The 20,328-nt window shown below is 44.0% G+C and overlaps 1 protein-coding gene across 1 annotated transcript; it reads right to left on the bottom strand.

Annotated features, from left to right (window-relative positions):
• Positions 1-2: 2 nt before the first annotated feature.
• LOC110957451 (FH2 domain-containing protein 1-like) lies at positions 3-20,087 on the bottom strand. The gene is given in 15 exon segments (XM_051943956.1): positions 3-3,613; positions 3,692-3,787; positions 4,213-4,377; positions 4,687-4,804; positions 4,958-5,028; positions 5,695-5,802; positions 6,092-6,162; positions 7,261-7,361; positions 7,810-7,895; positions 7,974-8,076; positions 9,028-9,089; positions 9,193-9,363; positions 10,052-10,168; positions 10,171-10,526; positions 19,934-20,087. Coding segments are annotated over 14 exon segments (3,507 nt in total). The 5' UTR covers positions 10,372-10,526; positions 19,934-20,087; the 3' UTR covers positions 3-1,576.
• Between the last annotated feature and the right edge of the window lie 241 nt (positions 20,088-20,328).

Here is a 20,328-nt window from a genome sequence, read left to right as displayed (position 1 = left end):
AATGAAGATTAATACCACTTTATTTATTAATTAGACAGATTAATACATAAATAGAGGAACAAACAAACGTCCTTGGCACTGAACTCAGTCAGACACTGTTGGTTTGAATCAGAGACTCTTCAAACATCTCGTCGTCTCCATAAGTTTTCTCACAGATTAATTACAACAATATTTATACTTTCTATGTGAATCAGGCCTGATTTACAGAGATTCTTCAGCTCGGTTAGTGACGCTAAAGGTGCACGATAAGAATCAAAAAAGGCATTTAAACACGAAAACCTCATCTCTCAGTTCAGATTAAATGTACAAAACTGTGCAGATATTTTAGAATATTACAGAATTCTGGAAACAAGCATGACAGAAAACAGCAGAAATGACTGAAATGTTCTGACCGATCACAGGTTGCATTTTAAGAATCTAGAACTGAGAAAATGAGACACAAAACGACAAAATGAGGCAGAAAACGACAAAAAACGAGGCGCAAAAGAGCCTATAACTGGGGATGTACTGAAACAAATTTAGTGACCAGAAATGATCCAATCAGCTCTGATTAGAGGTCATTAACCTCCACAGAAGTCGTCGTCACGGTGATTTTCGACAGGAGATAATTTCAGGGTTGATTATGCTCAATGTGATTCGATTAAAGTAATAAAAAAATGACAATTTTTGACCCATTTCTGTGCATTTAAGGGACGTGCAGCTCTGAAAATATAAAGTGACGGTGGATGAAGAATCGGCTGATTCTGAAGAGGAAGTTTGATCAGATTTGCTTGAGTTTATGTAACAATCCTCTTCTGCTGTGTGGAAACACTGCCTGCAGTTCATCTGAAAACTCTCTCGTGAAGAATCAGCTGGAATTTTGCTTATTTTGGGTCATTTTTGTCAAGCTTTTAATCAAGGCTTGTAGAATGAAGTGGTTTTGACCAAATATCCTGATTTTAAGCTCCCCGAAAGTCACCTCTGGGTAGTTCAAGGACCGTCAGAAAGCTGGAAAACTGATGATTCTTTCAGTTTGTACAGTTTCTGGCTGATGAGCGAAATCATTTCGTACGTTTTAAAGATAATATGTCTTTAAACCTGTAAAACGCAGTCTTTCCTGAGGACATTAAAGTGTCTGTCGTATTTAATATTGGAATATAATCCTGGAATGCACCAGAACACGGCCTCTGTGGTCGTTTTAATGCATAGGAGGCTAATTAATGAAGCCTCTCGTCCATCCAGACATCTTGTGGCAGCAGGTTCTTCATGTTTCCAGACTGTGGAGACATTCAGCAGATAAACTGGATTGACTTCAACAACTCCACTGTACCTGAACTGTGTTCCATCAGTAAAATAGAATCCGTTTGGGACTCTTTATGTGCAGATACTGAGTGTTACTTTGCTGATGTTCTGATAAAACGTCCATGTTGCTGCTGGTGCTGCTCCATCAGGATCCAGTTCACCTTCAGTGAGATCCTGAAAGTTCTCCAACCGGACAGAACCACCCTCTGGTGACCGAACGTCCTTCTCCAGCTACACTTGAGGCTTTTCTTCATGTTGAGCGTAAAGACTGCAGGAGTCGCTGATGAACTTCCCGTTATCTCCAGCTCGGCCTGCTGGGTTTACCCGAGTCCTTCGAGTGCGTAGATTTGTCAGAGAAGCTGTCTTTGCGTCCGCTGTGAGGAGACGACCTGATGCTCCTCAGCGGGGATGAGGAGGACGGCATGAGGAGATCCGAGGGTTTGGAGGAAGAGACTCTCAGAGAGCCTGTTCGGGTGAAAGATGTGGAGGTCTTTGGGGAGGATTTAGCAGAGGAGTCGGAGGCAGCGTGGGGTAACTGAGGAGGAGGAGGAGTAGTGAGGGTGGTGCTGGTCCGTCTGAAGGAGGAGGAGGCGGTGTTTCGGGCGAAGCCTGGCAGCGCCGAGGAGGTTTTATGTAGAGGAGTAGCAGGAGCACTGAGGCTGCCTCCACCCTGGGTTAGCGCTCGCAGCGTGGACCGACACATCTTCTCCTCCGGCGCTGGTTTGGTTTTTATTACGGGCTTTCGGACGGACGGCTTCCTGTGCAAGTCCTGGTTCTGGTCTCGGCTGGACACCGGAGCTCCTGGAACCTTCTGGTCCTTTGGGTCTTTGGGGTCTGGTGCCTTGTTGATGCTGGATCGTCGGGATGACGGCGCCGTCGCTGGTCTTTCTCCCCGTCGGATGGAGGCTCTGCTGAGGTTTGTGGGCGGTGTGGAGCCCCGGCTGTTGGAGGGAGGGATCTCAGGACGTCTGACCAGAGGCGGAGCCCCTCGGCTGGTTCTGGAGATGGGGACCACCCGCCTCATGCCCTGCTTCTCAGAGTCGGTGAGGGTCCGGAGCGACCTGCCCGCTGGAGAGGAGCTGTTTGGGGTCACAGGTTTGGAGGAGGAAGCTGCTTTTTTATTTTCATTGGCCGTCTTCTTTTTCCTCGTGTCATGATTGGTGAAACCCTTTGCTTCTTCCCCCTGACTGGCCGTTTCGTTACCTTCCTCGGTGGACGCAGTAGCTACTGATGCCGGCTCTGATGGGCGCCACCTGGAGGAAGAAACGGGGAGCGATGCGTCGTCACAGCGGGAGGAAGGCACCGGTTGGCTGCTGATGGGTTCAGGCACTGGCTTCTCATTGGCTGGCTGAGGCTCTGAAGGCATGTGATTGGCTGTGGCACAGGAAACTCGCTGCTCTCCTCTCTGATTGGTGCTCGGCTCCTCATTGGTCGGAGGGCTGTGAGTGTCGGCGGTGGCCTCACAGACGCCCGTCACACACCAAACAACCACCTTGTCCTCGTCCTCCTCCCTCTGAGATGAGGACGACTCTGTCTCAGCAGATTTTTCTGCATCTCCAGTCTGCTGGGTTTTCTCCAGATCTGTAGATCTGGCGTTGCCTTGATGATGGTCGTCACTGCAGCTGGAATCATCAAACACTCTGAGCTGAGGAACCAGCATGCGTTTCTCCACGACCACAGACATGTTTTGTGTCAGAGCGGCGCTGCGTTCAAGCGTCTTTTCATGACTAATGACCTGATCAGTTTTATTTGTTCCAGATGTTTCTCTGTTTAAACCAGAGAGGCTCTGATGGCGTCCAGGTGTTGCCCAGCTGCTCAAAGTGCCACCAAGAGCATTGTGGGTGTTGTTGTTGTGGTCAGACTGCTGGTTTTGGTTGGAGGTAGGTGTGACTGTAGCTTCATCAGCGGGATCAGAGGCGATAGGCTGAGTTTGTGCAGCGTTGAGGCGGAGGTAAGTGGTTGCATGGTTTGTGGTTTCTGGACCAACGGAGGTTTTCTGAGGTTGAGTTCTTCCAGGTTCAGGCGAGGCTGATGGGAAAACTGTCCTCATATCTCTGCCTCTCTGCTGAGCGACTGTGCGGTCAGCGCTCGCCATTTCCAGGAGCATGCTCAGTTCAAACTCGGCAGCAAGAGACGGCGAGCTGGACGGAGAGTTCCTGGACCGCCGTAAGCTCCCTGAACGCCCCTGAGAACTGTTGGGGGTGTTGAGGGGTGAGCGGGGGCGGGGCTTCGGCGTCAGGAGCTCCATCAGCAGCCCTGCATCGTTCTGTCGGGTCACGGCGGCCGACATGTCCGTCTCACTGCTGCAGCGTAGCCCGAAGGCCCCGCCCACCTACAACAGCATCAGACAGAAGTAGTTAGCAGGATGGGAGAGTTTGTTAAACGATTGGTTGAATAGACGTTCTTCTACCTGCTCGCCTCCAGCCCATGAGTGCCTTTTCTGCTCCTCCATTTCCTGAATCCGCCGCCGTCGAGCCGCTTCCTTCGCCTCGCGCTCAGCGTTCTCCTTTGGACAGAGAGACAGAACTTTACTAACCAAGACTAAGACTGTCATATCTGCCCAAATAAATCAGTCCTGATGAGGAACATAGCACACCTTTAGGTAGAGATACCTTCTAGTACCACGTGTTTCTTCTATCTTTGGCTATTTGTTGTTGTCTGCCAGACCTCCTGATTCAACCACCTTCTGTTCTTTGTTGTCTTATCCTCTGTCACTGATCAGCAACCAAATTAACCACTATTCACCTTATATCTACATACAGTACAGCCCCCTCCCTCTTGAATTTCTCTCAGGATTAATAAAGTATCTATCTATCTATCTATCTATCTATCTATCTCCCTTTTCTGCAGTAAAGTGTCATATTATACATATCACTATTTGTATGTGTGTTGAGTGTCTGTTAGTGTGTGTTGTTGTGTGTCTGTGTGCACCTTGACAGCGCTGGTGAACCTGCAGCAGAAGGTGTAGAAGATGTTGAAGCAGTCGTCCATCCTGAAGGTGTCTCTGTCCTCGCAGAAGAAGTCCAGCAGCTCGCTGGCCTCCTTCTGCAGCTGCTGTCTGCCGCCACGCAGCGAACACAGACATGACGTGGCGTCCTGACCGACGACAAACGCACAAACACGCACTTTAGACACAAAAACACCGCTCAGACTTAAACCGACGGGCCGCCGGGTCTGTTTCTGTGAGCCTATAGAGAAACAAAATGAATAGAAACAGCAACAAAGAGTGGCAATAAACTACACAGAAAGACACAAACATACCAGAAAGAGATGGAAAATGATGTAAAACAGACTCACAATAACACAAATAAGTGTAAAACAACAGCAAAGACACATAAGAAGACCAGAATGAGATGCAAAACAATAAAGAGACACACAATGAGCACATGATGAAGTATTTGTTACCTGCAGGAAGTCGTCCAGCTGCTGCAGCAGTTCAGTGTCTCTCTGGACGCTCTCCTCTACTGAGCGTGTGCGAGATGTTAGCCACTGCAGGTCAGCATCCAGCGTTTCCACAGAGATCCTACACAAACAATAACAAACAAAACAATAACAAAAAACAGGTTTGATTTGAGGTTAGTTCCTCATCAGAGACAGCAGAGGACGACACTCCTCCACGATGCGCAGTGTCTGGAGGCAGAGGGGCTGATGGGAGACGTAGTGTATGAGGTCTGACCTGGCTGCAGACTGGACGTGACTCAAGCTGAGAGGAAACTCCAACAGCTTCTTGTCTGTTTTCTGAGCTTCCTGAAGGAAATACAAAGAGGATTTAACATTAATGTCCGAACAAGAACAACAAGGTTGCTTTAAGGGTCTTCAGCGAACTTTAGGGATTTTTAACGGTCTTCACGATTTTTCACGGGATGTAAAGGGTCTTTAGGAGCCTATAGGGACATTTAGGGGCTTTTAATGGTCTTTAGGGGGCATTTGGGGACCTTCAGGTGTCTTGAATGGTCTTTAGAAGTCTTTAATGATCTTCAGGGAACTTCAGAGTTCGTTTGGGGTCTTTAATGGTCTATAGGAAACTTCAGGCATCTTCAATGGTTTTTCAGGGCCTTTAGGGGCATTTAAGGGTCTTTAGGGACCATCAGAGGTCATTAATGGTCGTCAGAGGTCTTTAGGGGCCTTCAGGTGTCTTTAGGGGCCTTTAGGGGTCTTTAGGGGTCTTTACAAACCTTAAGGGGCCTTTAAGAGTCTTTAAGGACATGTAGGGGTATTTAATGGTCTTTAGGGAACTCAAATGTGTTTTAATGGTCTTTAGAGGTCATTAATGGTCTTTAGAGGTAGGTTTATAGGGGACCTTTGGGTGTCTTGAGGGGCCTTTATGGATCTTTAGGGGCCTTAAAGGGTCTTTAGAGGCCTCTAGGTGTCTTTAGGGGTCTTTGGGGGTCCATCCTGTCACAGGTGACTCACCAGAGCGACAAAGTGCAGCAGGTTCATGCCCGGTTTGTTGGCCTTGGTGTCGGCCAGAGACAGGAGCGACGACAACTTGAAGCCCACAGCGTTTCCTGCATAACCTCCCTGCAACACGACAACAACACAGCATGTCAATACAAACACTGGCATAATAAATAGACAGCATCTCCCTGACTGCACTACTGCTAAATGCACATTCACTTAAAAATCCTTAAAAACACAAAGAGACACGAAAAGACCCAAAAAGAGACCTAAAACAACAAAAAATCCAACACAAACGTAAGGAAACACAAAGTGGCGTACAACTGCAGAGAAAAGATTTATTCTAACAGCATGTTTTCGGCGCTGCTCATTCATCTGTTCCTGATGTTCGTTTAAATCTGTTTCCACTCACAGCGTTCAGGATGTTTCCGGCCTGCAGCACCAGATGAAGAACAGCATGAAGCTCCTCACAGCTCATCAGCTCTGCACCACAAAGGACAAAGTATTCAAACCAGGCTGCTGTTACAGCCCCACAAAGTTCCTGTGAGCGTGTACACATGGATGCATCCTCATTTCCTACTAAAAATACAGTGTTTGGTCGACATTTCAGAGATAGTAAGTTGGATTTAATACAGCGGTGTAGTGATGATGGTAAAGTAGATGGAGGTTCGTTCACAGATCAGACTTTCATCACGTTCACACACTCAATCTAAAAATATTTTCAGTGTCGCTGCTGTAGCAGAGTGTGAACGCAGCAGTGTGTTTCACTGCAGGGAGTGTGTCCACGTCCCACTGTGTGACGGATGTACAACACACTCAGGTTTCTGTTAATAATGATGAACACATCTGAGTTCCTCTTTCACAGCTTCATCTGAATAAATCAGAGCAAACTGTGAGACTTTGAGGCTGTAATCAGGGTGAATTTCTCTCTTCCATCGCCTGATGCGGTCGTACCTGCCTTCTTTTCAGAACCTTCAGATGAGTTTGTGTGGAATCTGTAAAGAACAGAACCAGGATGGAAGAAAACCGTCTGACCGGAAAAACATGAGCTCAGTGGAAACATCATCATTTTATTCGCTGAAGAGGAGACGATGTTGAAACTAGTCAAAAAGTCAAACATCCGATCACGAACTCAGTTATAGTTAACTCATGTAGGTAAACTGGTTACTGATCTGTGAACTCTTTAAGGACTCTTAGGGATTGTTGAGTCTTCAAGGGTCTTTAGAGATCTTGAATGGTCTTTAGGGAATTTCAGGTGGTCTTAATGGTCTTTAGAGGCCTTTGGGGTTCTTTAAGGGGCCTTTACGAATCTTTAGGGGCCTTTTGGGACCACTGGACGGTCTTTAGGGAACTTTACCAGATTTTAATGGTCTTTAGGGGCCTTTAGAGTTCTTCAAGAGGACTTTAAGGCTCTTTATGAGTCTTTAGCGGCCTTTTAATTTTTAGATAGATAGATTTTAATACAATAAAAATAGCACATTTTAATGCTCAAACGTTGTAAAAATGTAATTATTATTTGGAGGAATGCACGTTTTTGATTATTTACAGTGTTGACAGAAGTTAAACGTGCAGAGCCGTTACCTTTGGTGGCAGAACGAAGGATCTTTATGTCTCGTTTCATGGAGTCGAATGCTGCAGGAAACTCTTCCTTCAGCAACATGGACTCGATCCGAACTGCGTAACTGCACACAAATATAATAATACGCCACATTAATTTCATTCAGGTCTGCAGACACCTGTTTAACATGTTGTAGATTAGTACATGAGGGGGGTATGTTATAGATGCATGATGGGTTAAATTTCTTACAAAAATCAACCAAATAAAGACTGAATTTATCCTAAAATTGCATACAAGTTAAATAAGTTTAATCCTCCAGAACACACGTTGTCCTCAAAGTTAAAAGTTACACCATTTATCAAACAGAAACCGTAAAAACTAACTTTTAGACAGGCTTTGAACCCATCTGTGAGAAATTAATTCACCAAATCTGACTTTTAATTCAAATGCTTCAGAAACAACGACAGACTGAGCCGTGAGTTTTCAGGTTTTCTCTGGTTTGGATCTCGTATATTACTTGATGTATGTTTAATACTACACCTGAAGTACACCGACTGAGTACGACTACTCACCTGGGCAGCTGGATCAGCAGGTACATGAAGGAATCAGCTAATGGGAGCTTCGAGACGTCGCCTCTGAACGACTTCAGCTTCTTCACCTGCAGGTACAAGTATGGAGTATAAATAAGTACACCATGTACTGCTGTGTGTACTACTCTGTCTACTACTTCTTTCACCTCTTCAGTCTCTGGCAGCAGCTTCAGCAGCTCTCTGAGAGGCTCCGCCCCAAACACCGCGCTGTTGCCATGACGAATATCATCCACTATCGTCTCATTGGTCCTGGAGGAGAAGGAGTTTAGATTATTTTCCCCTCGGTACGATGAAGAACATATTTTCTAACATAAATAATAAAATAAATTCTCATTTTTTCTCCGATCTGTCGGTCCTTCTTGGTGGTTTTTGTGTTTCCACGGAGCTGCAGGACTTTCTGTTGACCAGCAGTGAGTCAGACTGTTACCTGCCCCAGGTGTGGTCTGTCTTCATACCTGTATGTGAAAGTGTTTGCTGAGCAGTCGCTGTGAACATGATGTCATCCTGCAGCCTCCATGAACCTCCGTGTTCTGTCTTAATGTGATCATTTAGTGTCTCTTTGTGGTAATATTCTGTCTCTGAGGGAATAGTGCATCATTTTGCAGTCATTTTGTGCATGTTTGTAGTTGTGTTATGTCTTGTTGTGGTCGTTTTGTGTCCGTTTGTGGTAATTTTTTATGTGAACATGCTGTAAATAAGTAATTCTATGTGTCTTTGTGGTCATTTTGTGTCTCTTGAAGGTCATTTTGTGTATGTTTTTGCTCATTTTGTGTGTCTTTGTGGTCATTTTGCTCATTTTGTGGATCTTTTTGCTCATTTTGTGTGTCTCTGAGGTGATTCAGCACATCTCTCAGCTCCTTTGACCTTCTGGTCCTGTTGAACCCTGCATGGCCACCAGTTCTAATTAGACATAAACACGGATTGGTCACATGTTCGTTATGGCCGTCTACATGCCTGCACAACACGCCGCCATCGCCTCCCCAGTTTACCCAAAACAGGAGTGATGAGGGAGAGGAAACATCTCTGGCACGCTAACACCAGCCTGACAGCGACTCATACAGAGTAAAATATTCACTTTATCTGACTTTAACAGGCAGAAATCTGAAGATGTCGCATTCACTGTCACGGGAAACTGGACAATTGTGGAAAAACCTTCTTTGGCTCAGGCTTCACAGGTGAGAACAGGTGTGTCCGAGTTACCTCCTGAACTGTTTGAGGAAAATCCCAACGTTCATCCCTCGCTTTGAGTCCAGAATGGAGAGCTGGGGGAAACAGAGAGAGGACAGGTGAACAGGTGTGGCTGTCAGGTCACAGTGGAAAGTGTCCACACTCCTCCACCTCCACACCTTCTCCAAACAAACACACCTCCTCTTTGGCGTCTCTGAAGGAGCCCCTGCCCCTCCCCCCTCTGGTGGGCGTGGCCGAGGCGTCCGATTGGCCGTCGTTCTGACCGAACAGTTCCTCGATGGTGCGGACGTCGATCTGGTAGCGCTGCTGCACCGGGCCCTGAGTCCACAGGTTGGCCCGCCCCCTCACCTGAGACACACAGGTGAGCCATCAGAGCCCGACTCATCTTTAGTCCTCACTGCACAACTTAAATCACTACACAACATTTAGTCACAGGTATCTGGACCAGACACAAACGAGAAACAAAATGTCTAAAAAATAGACAAAAACACAAACGAGGCAAAAAGGAAACACAAAATGACAAAAGCAAGAAACAAAATGACAAAAATGAGATAAACGACACTAAATAAAACAAAAAATTCGACAAAAAAGTAACAAGGCACCTAAAAAAATGAACAAACGATACAAAAAACGCTAAAAGCGAGAAACAAAACGACAAAAAAATAAACGAAAAACACAAGCGAGACAAAAAGGAAACACAAAACAAAAAGTGAGACAAACAAGTCAGACAAAAAAAATAAACAACAAAAACAAGACAAAATATTACAAAACGAGACACAAAAGAGCAATCTAGTATTTTACTTTCTGATCTAAACAACTTGACAGGGTCTAAAAATTATTTTAAATGTATAGTTTTCTCTGAAATATTTACACTTTGAGGGCCAGATTGGACTCTCTGAAGGACCGCTTTTGACCCGCGGGCCGCATGTTGGACACCCCTGGTCTAAAGAGTCATTCATCGGAACTCATTTCTACGATAATTATCTTTCTGTGGGAGTTCTACCATTCTAACCAGGATCTTCATTAGAGACTCTACCTGCTCCTCAGGGATGGTTTTCCAGAAGAAGCTCCTCACCCTCTTCTTCTTCCTCAGGCCGGCTGCAGGGTCTCCTAGCCCGGGTAGCAGGGGCAGCAGGGGGGGAGGAGGGGCGGGGCAAGAGGGGGAGGAGGGGGTGGAGGAGGAGGGGCAAGAAGAGGAGGAGGAGGGTCATGTGATCTCGTCCCGTCACCTTCGATGTCTGAAAACCTGGAAGGAGGTCGAGGAGGAGACGTCGGCACGGCGACGGCTACATCCTCCTCCTGGAAGGACAAACCCTCGCTCTCATTGGCCGGAGAGACACTGCCCATCACGTGCATCCCCGCAGCTGATTGGACAGGAGTAGAGAGAACCGGAGGACTGGAAGGTCACCGAGGTGATGGGCGACCATGGTGATCGGTGTCACGACGACGGTGAAGGAGACGAGTCATGTTCAGAAGTTCAGAGGATGGTGAGGAGTCGGAGGTGAGTTCTGCTGAGAGATGGAGGGAAGGTAAAGGTTGAGTTAATAAAGTTAATAAAGTTTTATTTACACATCCAGCAGTTACACAACAACACAACTGTTCATTTGAAGTCGTCTTTCTGTTCATCAACATAAATCTGATATTTACTACATTTTAGCCCTGATTTGGTTCCACCAGAAGCATCTGACTGTGATGCTGAATATCAGAGCACGAAGAGGCAGCTGTGTTTACTTCACCTGCACACTGTAAACAATCTAACATGTCTAACAATCATGGTGAATGCTTGGCACTAGCTCTGGGATGCTAATAGCTAATCTAGGGATGCTAATGACTAACTCTGGAATGTTAGTTGCTAATTTAAAGATGCTGTTCACCAGCTTGGAGATGCAGCTGCTAGTCTAGGGATGCTAGTAACTAGCCTTAGAAAGGTGGTGATGTGTTTTAGAAGGCTGGTTTCTAACCTAGGTATGCCAGTGACATGCATTAGAAGTCTAGGTGCTAGCCTGGGGATGCTAGTTGCGAGAATGCAAGGATCAGAGAGAACTTGTGTTCAGTGCAGTTTAATGTAAAAATCCACTGCTGATGTGGAAAAATCCATCCGGCCGTGTCGACATTCTGCTTTGTTTACGCTGTTTGTAAATGTGTGTGCTGCTTTCAAAAATGTGCTGCAATTAAACGAAAGTCAATTGAACATTTAGAACATTAAATATTTGCTTTTCTGTCGTTTTTCTGGGTTTCTGCTGTCGACTCTTTGCTCCATTCAGACTTGGTGTTTGTTTTCTCAATCAAACATCTCCGAGCTCACGTGGGCGTCCGTTCAAAGGTGTGCTGAGGACAGAAAATACCTGACAATCAGCCGGTAACGCCACGGCGGATTCGTGCTGTCCAGAAGATGTCCTGTGCAGCTAAACCTTCTTATTATGGATGACGATAATTCTGTTAACTGCTGCTTTTCTGCTCGGTTTACTCCACAGTGCAGGAAAGACTCACAGCATGAAGTCCATATAAGACTTTAAAGTACATTCCTGGACTGATTGATTATTTAGTACACACATGCATGGTCCCCTGTGTGAAGCTGTGTATGCATGTCGACACAGATAAACCTTCCTGCTGTCCAATTAAAGATGACTATGTGTGCTTGACCATTACATAACTTTATCTCACATCCTGTTCGATCACATTCGTTTCCCTTTAATTTCAGTTTAAACGCAGAAGTTATAAAAACCTTCAGGATGCTATTTGCAAATAAATATACCTGCAAATAAACAAACGTGGCTAATAAACTACAGAAATAAAAAAACATTTCCTTCATTTTCACTAAAAACAATGGGAGCAGGCTTAAACTTTCACCTCTTTTTCCAGTAAACTTAAAATATTTGGTGGTTTTCTTCAGCCGAATTCACTGCGATGTGTCAATACTTCATTAAATATCTGAACTAGTTTTCCAGTGTTCTTACATTTGCTGAAAAACAAAACAAAAGCTAAAATCAGCTGAATTTGCAGTGGATCCTGGTGGAGACGGAGAGCAGCAGAGGTGCTTCAGATGCCATGTGCTGCCGTGGCAACCAGTCAGAGTGCCACTGATCGTCGTGGTAACAGACCGGCTGACAGACAATGGATGTTTGTTTACTTGGCAGAAAACAAAATCGGGTCAGTGTGTGTGTGTGCCATTATGACTTTTTCCTGAATTCCCTCTGATGATTGTTTTCATCCCTTCAATCCACAGAACTCTGTGAACCAATGAACTAAATGCTCTGATCTTCTTCTTCTTCTCTCCTGATGTAAACTCCACTGACCAAGTCATCCTCCAATCACGCGACTGAAATGTAATGAATGTTTCAAAGGCAAAAATAGACCGAGCTGTCGACCCGGTTCCCACGAAACTCTCTAACTGGGTAATGAGGTTATAGGTCCGAGTTTGAACTGCAACTACTGTAACTAGTACTACAAGTAATACTACTGTAACTTGTACTGCTAGCACTACTACTGTGGATTCCACTACTACAACTGGTACTACGACTGCTGCTGCTCCAAACAGAACCATTACGATTGTTATGAACTGTTCTCCTCCTGGATGAAATACTGAATAAACCAGGAACCCAACAAACCAAGAGTCTAACAATCAATCAATCAATCAATCAAAACTTTATTGTCATTGCACACTTTCATATACAATGAAATTTCATTTGAGCTGCCCTGCCAATGGCAGCTCTTGCTGTTGCACCTTTAGGAGCGCGCCTGTCTTGAGGAAAAGGAAAAACAAAGACATTTCTGATCTGGGTAGGGATAGCAGAGGGTAAAATGAAAAAAAAAAGGTTCGTTATACCAAATGAAACCTCCAATGTTGGGAAATTTGAGAAGGAACCTGAAAAAAACAAACCCGCAACAAGCAAAGCATGACATAAGACAAGGTCAGATGGTATGAGGATGGGGGGTAGTGGGACAGGGAGCTCAGCCCAGTAGTCAGTCTCCCATGCAGCTGCTGCACCATGGAAGCTCCACGTGGGTGGAAGCGCGCTAACACAGCAGGTTGCTATGGAGACGTCCTCGGATGGACCAGTCCAAAAGTCAACAGGTGTCCTTGGGGAAGTGTGTGTGTGGGGGGGGGGGGGGGGGGGGTTCAGGAGAGCTATCTCTTGGCCTTGAAAAACTTCCAGAGGAGTTTGTTATCGTTCCAGGGGCACCAGAATGTTATCAGTATCCTTCTTGTTTAGGCGGGGGAGAGGAGCAATTTCACCTTCCCCCTAGCTGCTCTCAACTTTTTTTAGACCTCAGATGTGGCGATCCTCACCTTGATGGCATCCACTTTGCGACTCAAATCAACAGTCACACCAAGCAAATTGTCCATCTTATGTTTGAGTTCGTCATTCCGGTCACCAGCAGCATTGATCTGATCGTTTGCAAAGACTAGCAGAGTTTGGACTTCGTTTCTATCTGCGGTCATCCTAATTTTCCAGAAGCTCAGGCCCGTGAACAAGCCAATTATCAGCAGGCCTGTCATCACAAATCCAAATATATAAACATCTTCCACATCCTCCATGGATAGGGGTGCCAGGCACATGATCCCCTTCCACTTCCTCCAGGCGTCCATCACGTAACCAGAGGCGAAGCTCTCATCCGGGCAGGTAGGGTCCCCTCGGCCTTTGCTCTTTGTGGCGACAATCTTGTCAATTGCGTTGAGAGACCAGCTAATCAATTCCGTGATCGGTGCTTCGAAGGTCCAGTGCCAAACGATCACTCCAAGTCAGACCGACGAGACGAGAAAAATGTGCAGCAAGCAGAAATCATGAGGGTGTGGGGAGAAGAACAGAGATAGAGACGGAGAGAGGAAAAAAATGTGACCGTTTCCTACGAGAGCTCAGGGCAGATCAGGAACAAACCAGGAACCCAACAAACCAAGAGTCCAACAAACTAGGAACCCAACAAACCAGGAGTCCAACAAACCAGGAACCCAACAAACCAAGAGTCCAACAAACCAGGAACCCAACAAACCAAGAGTCCAACAAACCAGGAACCCAACAAACCAAGAGTCCAACAAACCAGGAACCCAACAAACAAGGAATCCAACAAACCAGGAACCCAACAAATCAGGAACCCAACAGATCAGGAACCCAACAGATCAGGACTTCAACAAACCATGAACCCAACAAATTAGGAGACCAACAAACCAAAAGTTCAACAAACCAGGAGCAGAACAAACCCAGAACCAAACAAACCAGGAGCCCAGCCAACTAGGAGTCCAACAAACCAAGAGTCCAAGAAACCAGGAACCCAAAAACCCAGACACAGAACAAACCAGGAATCCAACAAACCAGGAGCCCAGCAAACTAGGAATCCAACAAACCAGGAATAGAACAAACTGGAGTTGGGATTAGCAGCAGAACTACAAACAAACTAAAAAAAACAAGCACAAAGGGCAACGAAATGACCAAATCAAAGATTAAAATGGTCCCAAACACTGTGGGGACGTCGTCAAGCATAAAACAAGCTTTAAACAGAGTAGTAACTCACAGAGCGCGGCCTGTCAGCGGGTCTTCTGAGCCGACCCAGTTCTGGTACCTCCATACATCCATGTTTCTGTGCTCTACATTCCTGCAGCTCTGACCTCGATAGCGAGGAAGACGAACCGACAGCGTTCTGCAGCTCGCCTCTCACTGTTGGTGAATAATCAGCTGGGTTTGCCTCTGATTAACTCTCAGGTTACACTGTAAGATCCAAACTCCTCTTTAGCTTCAGTAATCTGCTGCAGTGACTCCAGACGAGGACGAACGTCAAACTGAAGATTTGAAGATTTTTTGCCAGATTTTGAATATAAATACTTTCATTTTTGAGGCTGGAAGTTGTTGCTCTCTAATGGACCAGACTTTATTCAGAATTTGGCCAATTTTAGACGAGTATTTGCTAAATGTCTCTTTTAAAAATCACATCTTGATATTCTCAGCACATACATCTTGTCTTTTTACCCAATTTTAGACCTCACTTCATTCAGTTCTTGTAAAGCCCAAGCAATAAGCTCCACAAACTGCAGTGAATTTGATTAAACATAATGATTTTAAGCTCAGAATCTTTCAGAGAGAACTCTATGTAACAGATGATGAGTTCAAGTACTGTTGGAAATCTGAAAATTCTTTCTGTTTAAACTGACAAATTGGGTCACGGTACAGGTTTTAGGGTTAAAAATCTCATTAAATAATTATTCTAAACTAAAATGAAACATTTTATGGGGATAAATAACGACTGTCAGTGAAAGTGCACAAAAAACACACACACTGGGAGAAACACACAACAGTCACGACACAAACCTGTTTGAGAGACAATACATGGACAAATATTTACACTATAAATTCATCTGACCTCTCCTCTGTCACACAAAAACAGACACACAACCCTGAACAGAACACACACACCGATGACTAACGCCGCCGTGACTCACGCCGTGTGAAAGTTATTAATAACCGGAGATGATTAATGATCAGAATCATCTGTAAGTGAGGCAACCAAACGCTCGGCAACTTTCATGCAAATTTTTTCTGATGCTTTAGGCTTTGATTATTAAAAAAACAAGGGAAAAAAATGGGAAGTATTCATGGTTATAATAAAAACTCTTTGTGTGAAAATTCAGAATAACACAACCTGATCTACAGGCAGCGTTTTCACACCGAGACGGAGAGGAAAATCAAACATCCTGGATCAATAAAATAAAAGCAGCACGGCTCAGAAGCAGTAAACAGAGGAGGAAGGTGTTGGAGATCCATCCAGCATGGTGAAACATCTGTCTGTAGACGATGAGCAGAGGAGAGAGGAAAAGTCTGGAGAGGCTGAAACATGGAAATAGAAAAATACTGACAGAATGGAGAGACAAAACCACCACAGAGACACAAAACAACACAAAGGAGACAAAAGCCGCAAAGCTATTTTGATTATCGAGAAATGCAAAGAGCCACATTTATTCTTTAGATTGCTAAACGCGCAGTGGATGTTAAACTGATCTGGTTTCAGTTTTTAACAGAACTCACATGTGTTTTGTGGGAATTTTGCATCTTTTGAGCTGATTTTGTATCTTTTTGTGCTGACTTTGCATTTGTGTGTGGCACTTCTGGCCCTTTTTGTGGTGATTTTACATATTTGTGTTTTAGTTTGTGTTTCTGTGTGGTGATTTTAGGTCTTTTTGTCCTGATTTTGTGACTTTTTGTTGAAATTTTGCATCTTTTTGTGGGGATTTTTGGTCGTTTTGTGCTGATTTTGTACATGTTTGTGGAAATCTTGAATGTTTTGAGCTGGGATTGCATCCGTTTGTGGTAGTTTTGGCATTTTTGTGGTAATTTTGCACCTTTTGTGCCAATTTTGTGTCTTTTTGTCGAAATTCCGTGTCTTTTTGTGGGGATTTTTGGTCCTTTTGCGCTGATTTTGTACATGTTTGGGGAAATTTTGCGTTTTTTTGTGCTGGATTTGCATCTGTTTGTGGCACTTTTGGTATTTTTGTAGTCATGTTTCATCTTTTGGTAGAGATTTTGTGTCTTTTTGTGCTGATTTTGTATTTCTTTTTGGTAATTTGGTCTCTTTATGTGGTAATTTTCAGGCTTTTTTTTTTGTTACTTTAGTTGCAGTTTTTACCTGAATTCAGATGTGTTTCTCAGCAATGAGGCTCAGAAATTATAGAAAAAGTCATTTAAAATGGACTTTTTCCATCATTCTCTTCATCAGTGTAAATTTGGATTCACCTTCTATGAACTTTAAGGGCCTGAAACTCTGAAAACATTCCTAGTATGATGACTAAACTATGCTTCATTAAATAAAGTTACAGTAGATAAAGAATCGGCTGATTCTAAAGGAGGATTTTTCTCAGATTGGGTAGATTTTTGTGGAGCGACGCCTCTAAAACAGAACATTCTGATTGAAAGCACCACAGTGAAGCCGAAGATGAAAAAAGGAGGAAACAACAACAGCAGGTTTTTGTCCTCGCTGTGATTTCGGTCGGTTTAGCGGCTGCTCGCTGCTCAGCAGTCTGACAGATTAACCAACACTTTGTCCTCACTTCAGGATTCACCAGCAGGTCAGCAGACGGCGCTGTCAGACGGAGGAAATGTGCGACGACAAACTATTCAAAGGCCTGAACTGTTCCAGACGGGGGGGGGGAAAGACCAACAATTATTTCACTAATCGACTGTTTTCAGGATCAAGAAGGTTCCCGCAGGAAATGTCCATCGATGTGTCTCATAAATAATCCACAAACTTCACAGAAACCTACTTGAAAACACCAAAAATAACTTGGAAACTAAACATTTACAGAGACGTGAAACAGCTTAGAAATTATCCAAAAACTGTTGAAAAAAATGGAAATAATCTGATGAATTCCTACAACAAATCCAAGAATCTACTCAGCAACAACCACCAAATATCCAGAAAAACAATCCAGAAATCCAGCCAAGAACCTCCTTAAGAGCTACCAGTGAATATCTGAAAATACACCAGAATTACCCAACAAATAAATTCAGGAATCTATCTAGAAATAATCAATAAATATCCAACAAGTCAACTGAAGAATCTATGTAGAAACAACCACTAAATATCCCAAAACAAATCCAGAAATCCAGTCAAGAACTTACTGAGGAGTTACCAGAAAATATCTAAAAATATCCAACAAATTAATTTAGGAATCCATCTAGAAAAAAAGCAATAAATATTCAATAAACCAACCAACAATATAATCTGATAAAACCATAAAAAAAACAGGATTCATCAGAGGCTTTCTGAGAAACCAACAAACTATTTGTGTTTCTTCAGCAGACTGGGCACAAAGACTCGGTCTCCGTGGAAACCCAGTAAAACTCCCCGAGGAGGAGGCCTTGGTCTAATTTAGCCGACAAACAGCAGTGAACAGGTGTTTGTGTGTCTGTGGGGGTGTCAGAGGACCCCACACATCGATGTCAGCTCGTTAAACCACATTAGCATGAAGACTGCATCGCTTCTGGCTCGGTTCTGGTGAACGACCAAAGTAAGATAAAAAAATGACAAAAGCGAGACTCAAAATGACAAAAAATGAGACGCAAAATGAGAAAAACAAGAAACAAAATGAGAAAAACGAGAAACAAAATGAGAAAAACGAGGCATAAAATGACAAAAATGAGACTGAAGATGACAAAAATGAGACACAAAATGATAAAAACGGGGCATAAACATAAAACGACAAAATGAGACACAAAATGACAAAAATGAGACACAAAATGACAAAAATGAGACTCAAAATGACAAAAAAAATTAGACTCAAAATGATAAAAACGGGGCATAAAACGACCAAAACGAGGCATAAAACGAAAAAAAAATGAGACAATGACAAAAATGAGAAACAATGACAAAAATAAGACACACAATGACAAAAATGAGACACAAAATGACAAAAATGAGACAGAAAATAACAAAAATGAGACACAAAATGACAAAAATTTGACACAAAATGACAAAAACGAGGCATAAAACAACAAAAACAAGACACAACAAAAAATGATACACAAAATGACAGAAACGAGACACAAAAAGGCTGCATTGGTTCTAGTGGTTAAAAAGCAGAAAAATCCCCCTTTATGGCTCTTTAATATACAATATCTTATACATAGTGGCTCCATCTGAGGAGCATCCATCACTGCTGGCCAAGCATCCTCCGTCTCCGGGTTGCCATGGCGACGGGGGGACAGACGGTCCTGAACGGCGTCCCGCTTTGTAAAATGTCAGCGTGTCACGGCATCACTGGAGCTCCAGGAGGGTCAGGGGGTCGGACGGAATGCTGAACCCGATGACGAGGTACCGTGACCGGGCCGCGGAGAGCCAGGAGGGCTGGGACAGAGGACCAGGAGGAGACGGAAAAACGTTCTCCATGATCTGTTAGCTTCACAATAGCCGTTCTGAGGATGATTCAGGCTGATGATTTCAACCTTCTGGGTCAACAGAAGTACCCAACACTGCCTTTTTAGCTCCTAGAAAACCTTTCAGATGTAAAAAAAAAAAAAATCTACGCTAATTCCAGCCATAAAGTTGTTTGTTTCTGCAACTTAAACATCATAAGATTAAATAAAAGATTATTTTAATGGAGTGTCATTGGTTCAACGTGCTAGAGAACCTGAAAGCAACTTTAGCAGCTGGAATCACTGAAACACAAACAGCTCGTTCCAGAATTGGAGGACATTTTGACACAAAATGACAAAACCAAGACACAACATAACCAAATCAAGACACAAAATGACAGAAATGAGAGACAAAATGACTAAAAACAAACAAAACGACAAAAACTAGACTCAAAACAACAAAAAAACACAAAACTACAAAAATGAGACACAAAATGACAAAAACAAGACTCAAAATGACAAAAAACACAAAACAACAAAACAAGACACAAAATGACAAAAACAAGACAGAACGACAAAAATGAGGCACAAAATTAATAAAACACACAAAATGACAGAGACAAGACTGACAAAAACGTCATTTACAGGTATTAGACAAAAACACTGCAGAAAATAACAAAACACTGCATAAACACCACAGCAAATATCCATAAAGTCACTCTTAAGCCGGTTTGACCTCAAATACAGAGAAGGAATATTCTGGAATATATAAAAATCTAACCACAGGTGCTGTTCATCATAAAATATTAATTTAAAAACACATTAAAGTCGGTGACAGGGTCACATAAACGATGCCGAAGTCTAACAGTGACCACAAGTCATCTAACGAGTCCTGATCTGAACACTACGGAGGACGGATGTCGGTTTAGTCCTAAAATCGGTTAAAATGTGACCGGAGTCTGGTCGGGGTAGAGCGTCCTAATCAGCCTGTTAGTGTGATGCGACGCTGGAAAGAACCGGGTTTAAAATAGAAACAACAAACGGAACCTGTCTGCGGTGTATTCTGGATCCGAACTCACCGGACGAACCGAGTCCAGCCGCTCCGCCGCCGGAATCCCGCTGAAAAACGTCCAATTTTACCGGAAAATGACGCTCTTGATTCCAGCTGACATCCACGGGCAGCGCGCGACTGACACTGACGGTGAGTGCGCGTGTGGGTGTGAGAGAGAGGTGGGAATCCCGGCTGACTGCGCATGCGTGCTCACTCAAGTGGAAGGGAAAGCTGTACACGCCCACCTGCTCGCATGTGTGTGTGCGAGGCTCAGATAAGACGAAGCGGGCGCGCCCTGAGCAAACATACACAGTTATCAATAATCAAACACAAACTAATAAATACTTAATCTAGAATCAATACTATCAATACCAGCAGCACGCTAACCTCAGCCCACTGAAATAGAGGGGTTTTTGCATTAGC

The sequence above is a fragment of the Acanthochromis polyacanthus genome, chromosome 23 (assembly GCF_021347895.1).
Source record: "Acanthochromis polyacanthus isolate Apoly-LR-REF ecotype Palm Island chromosome 23, KAUST_Apoly_ChrSc, whole genome shotgun sequence".
Taxonomy (NCBI): Eukaryota; Metazoa; Chordata; class Actinopteri; family Pomacentridae; genus Acanthochromis; species Acanthochromis polyacanthus.
This window is presented reverse-complemented; position numbering and strand designations above follow the sequence as displayed.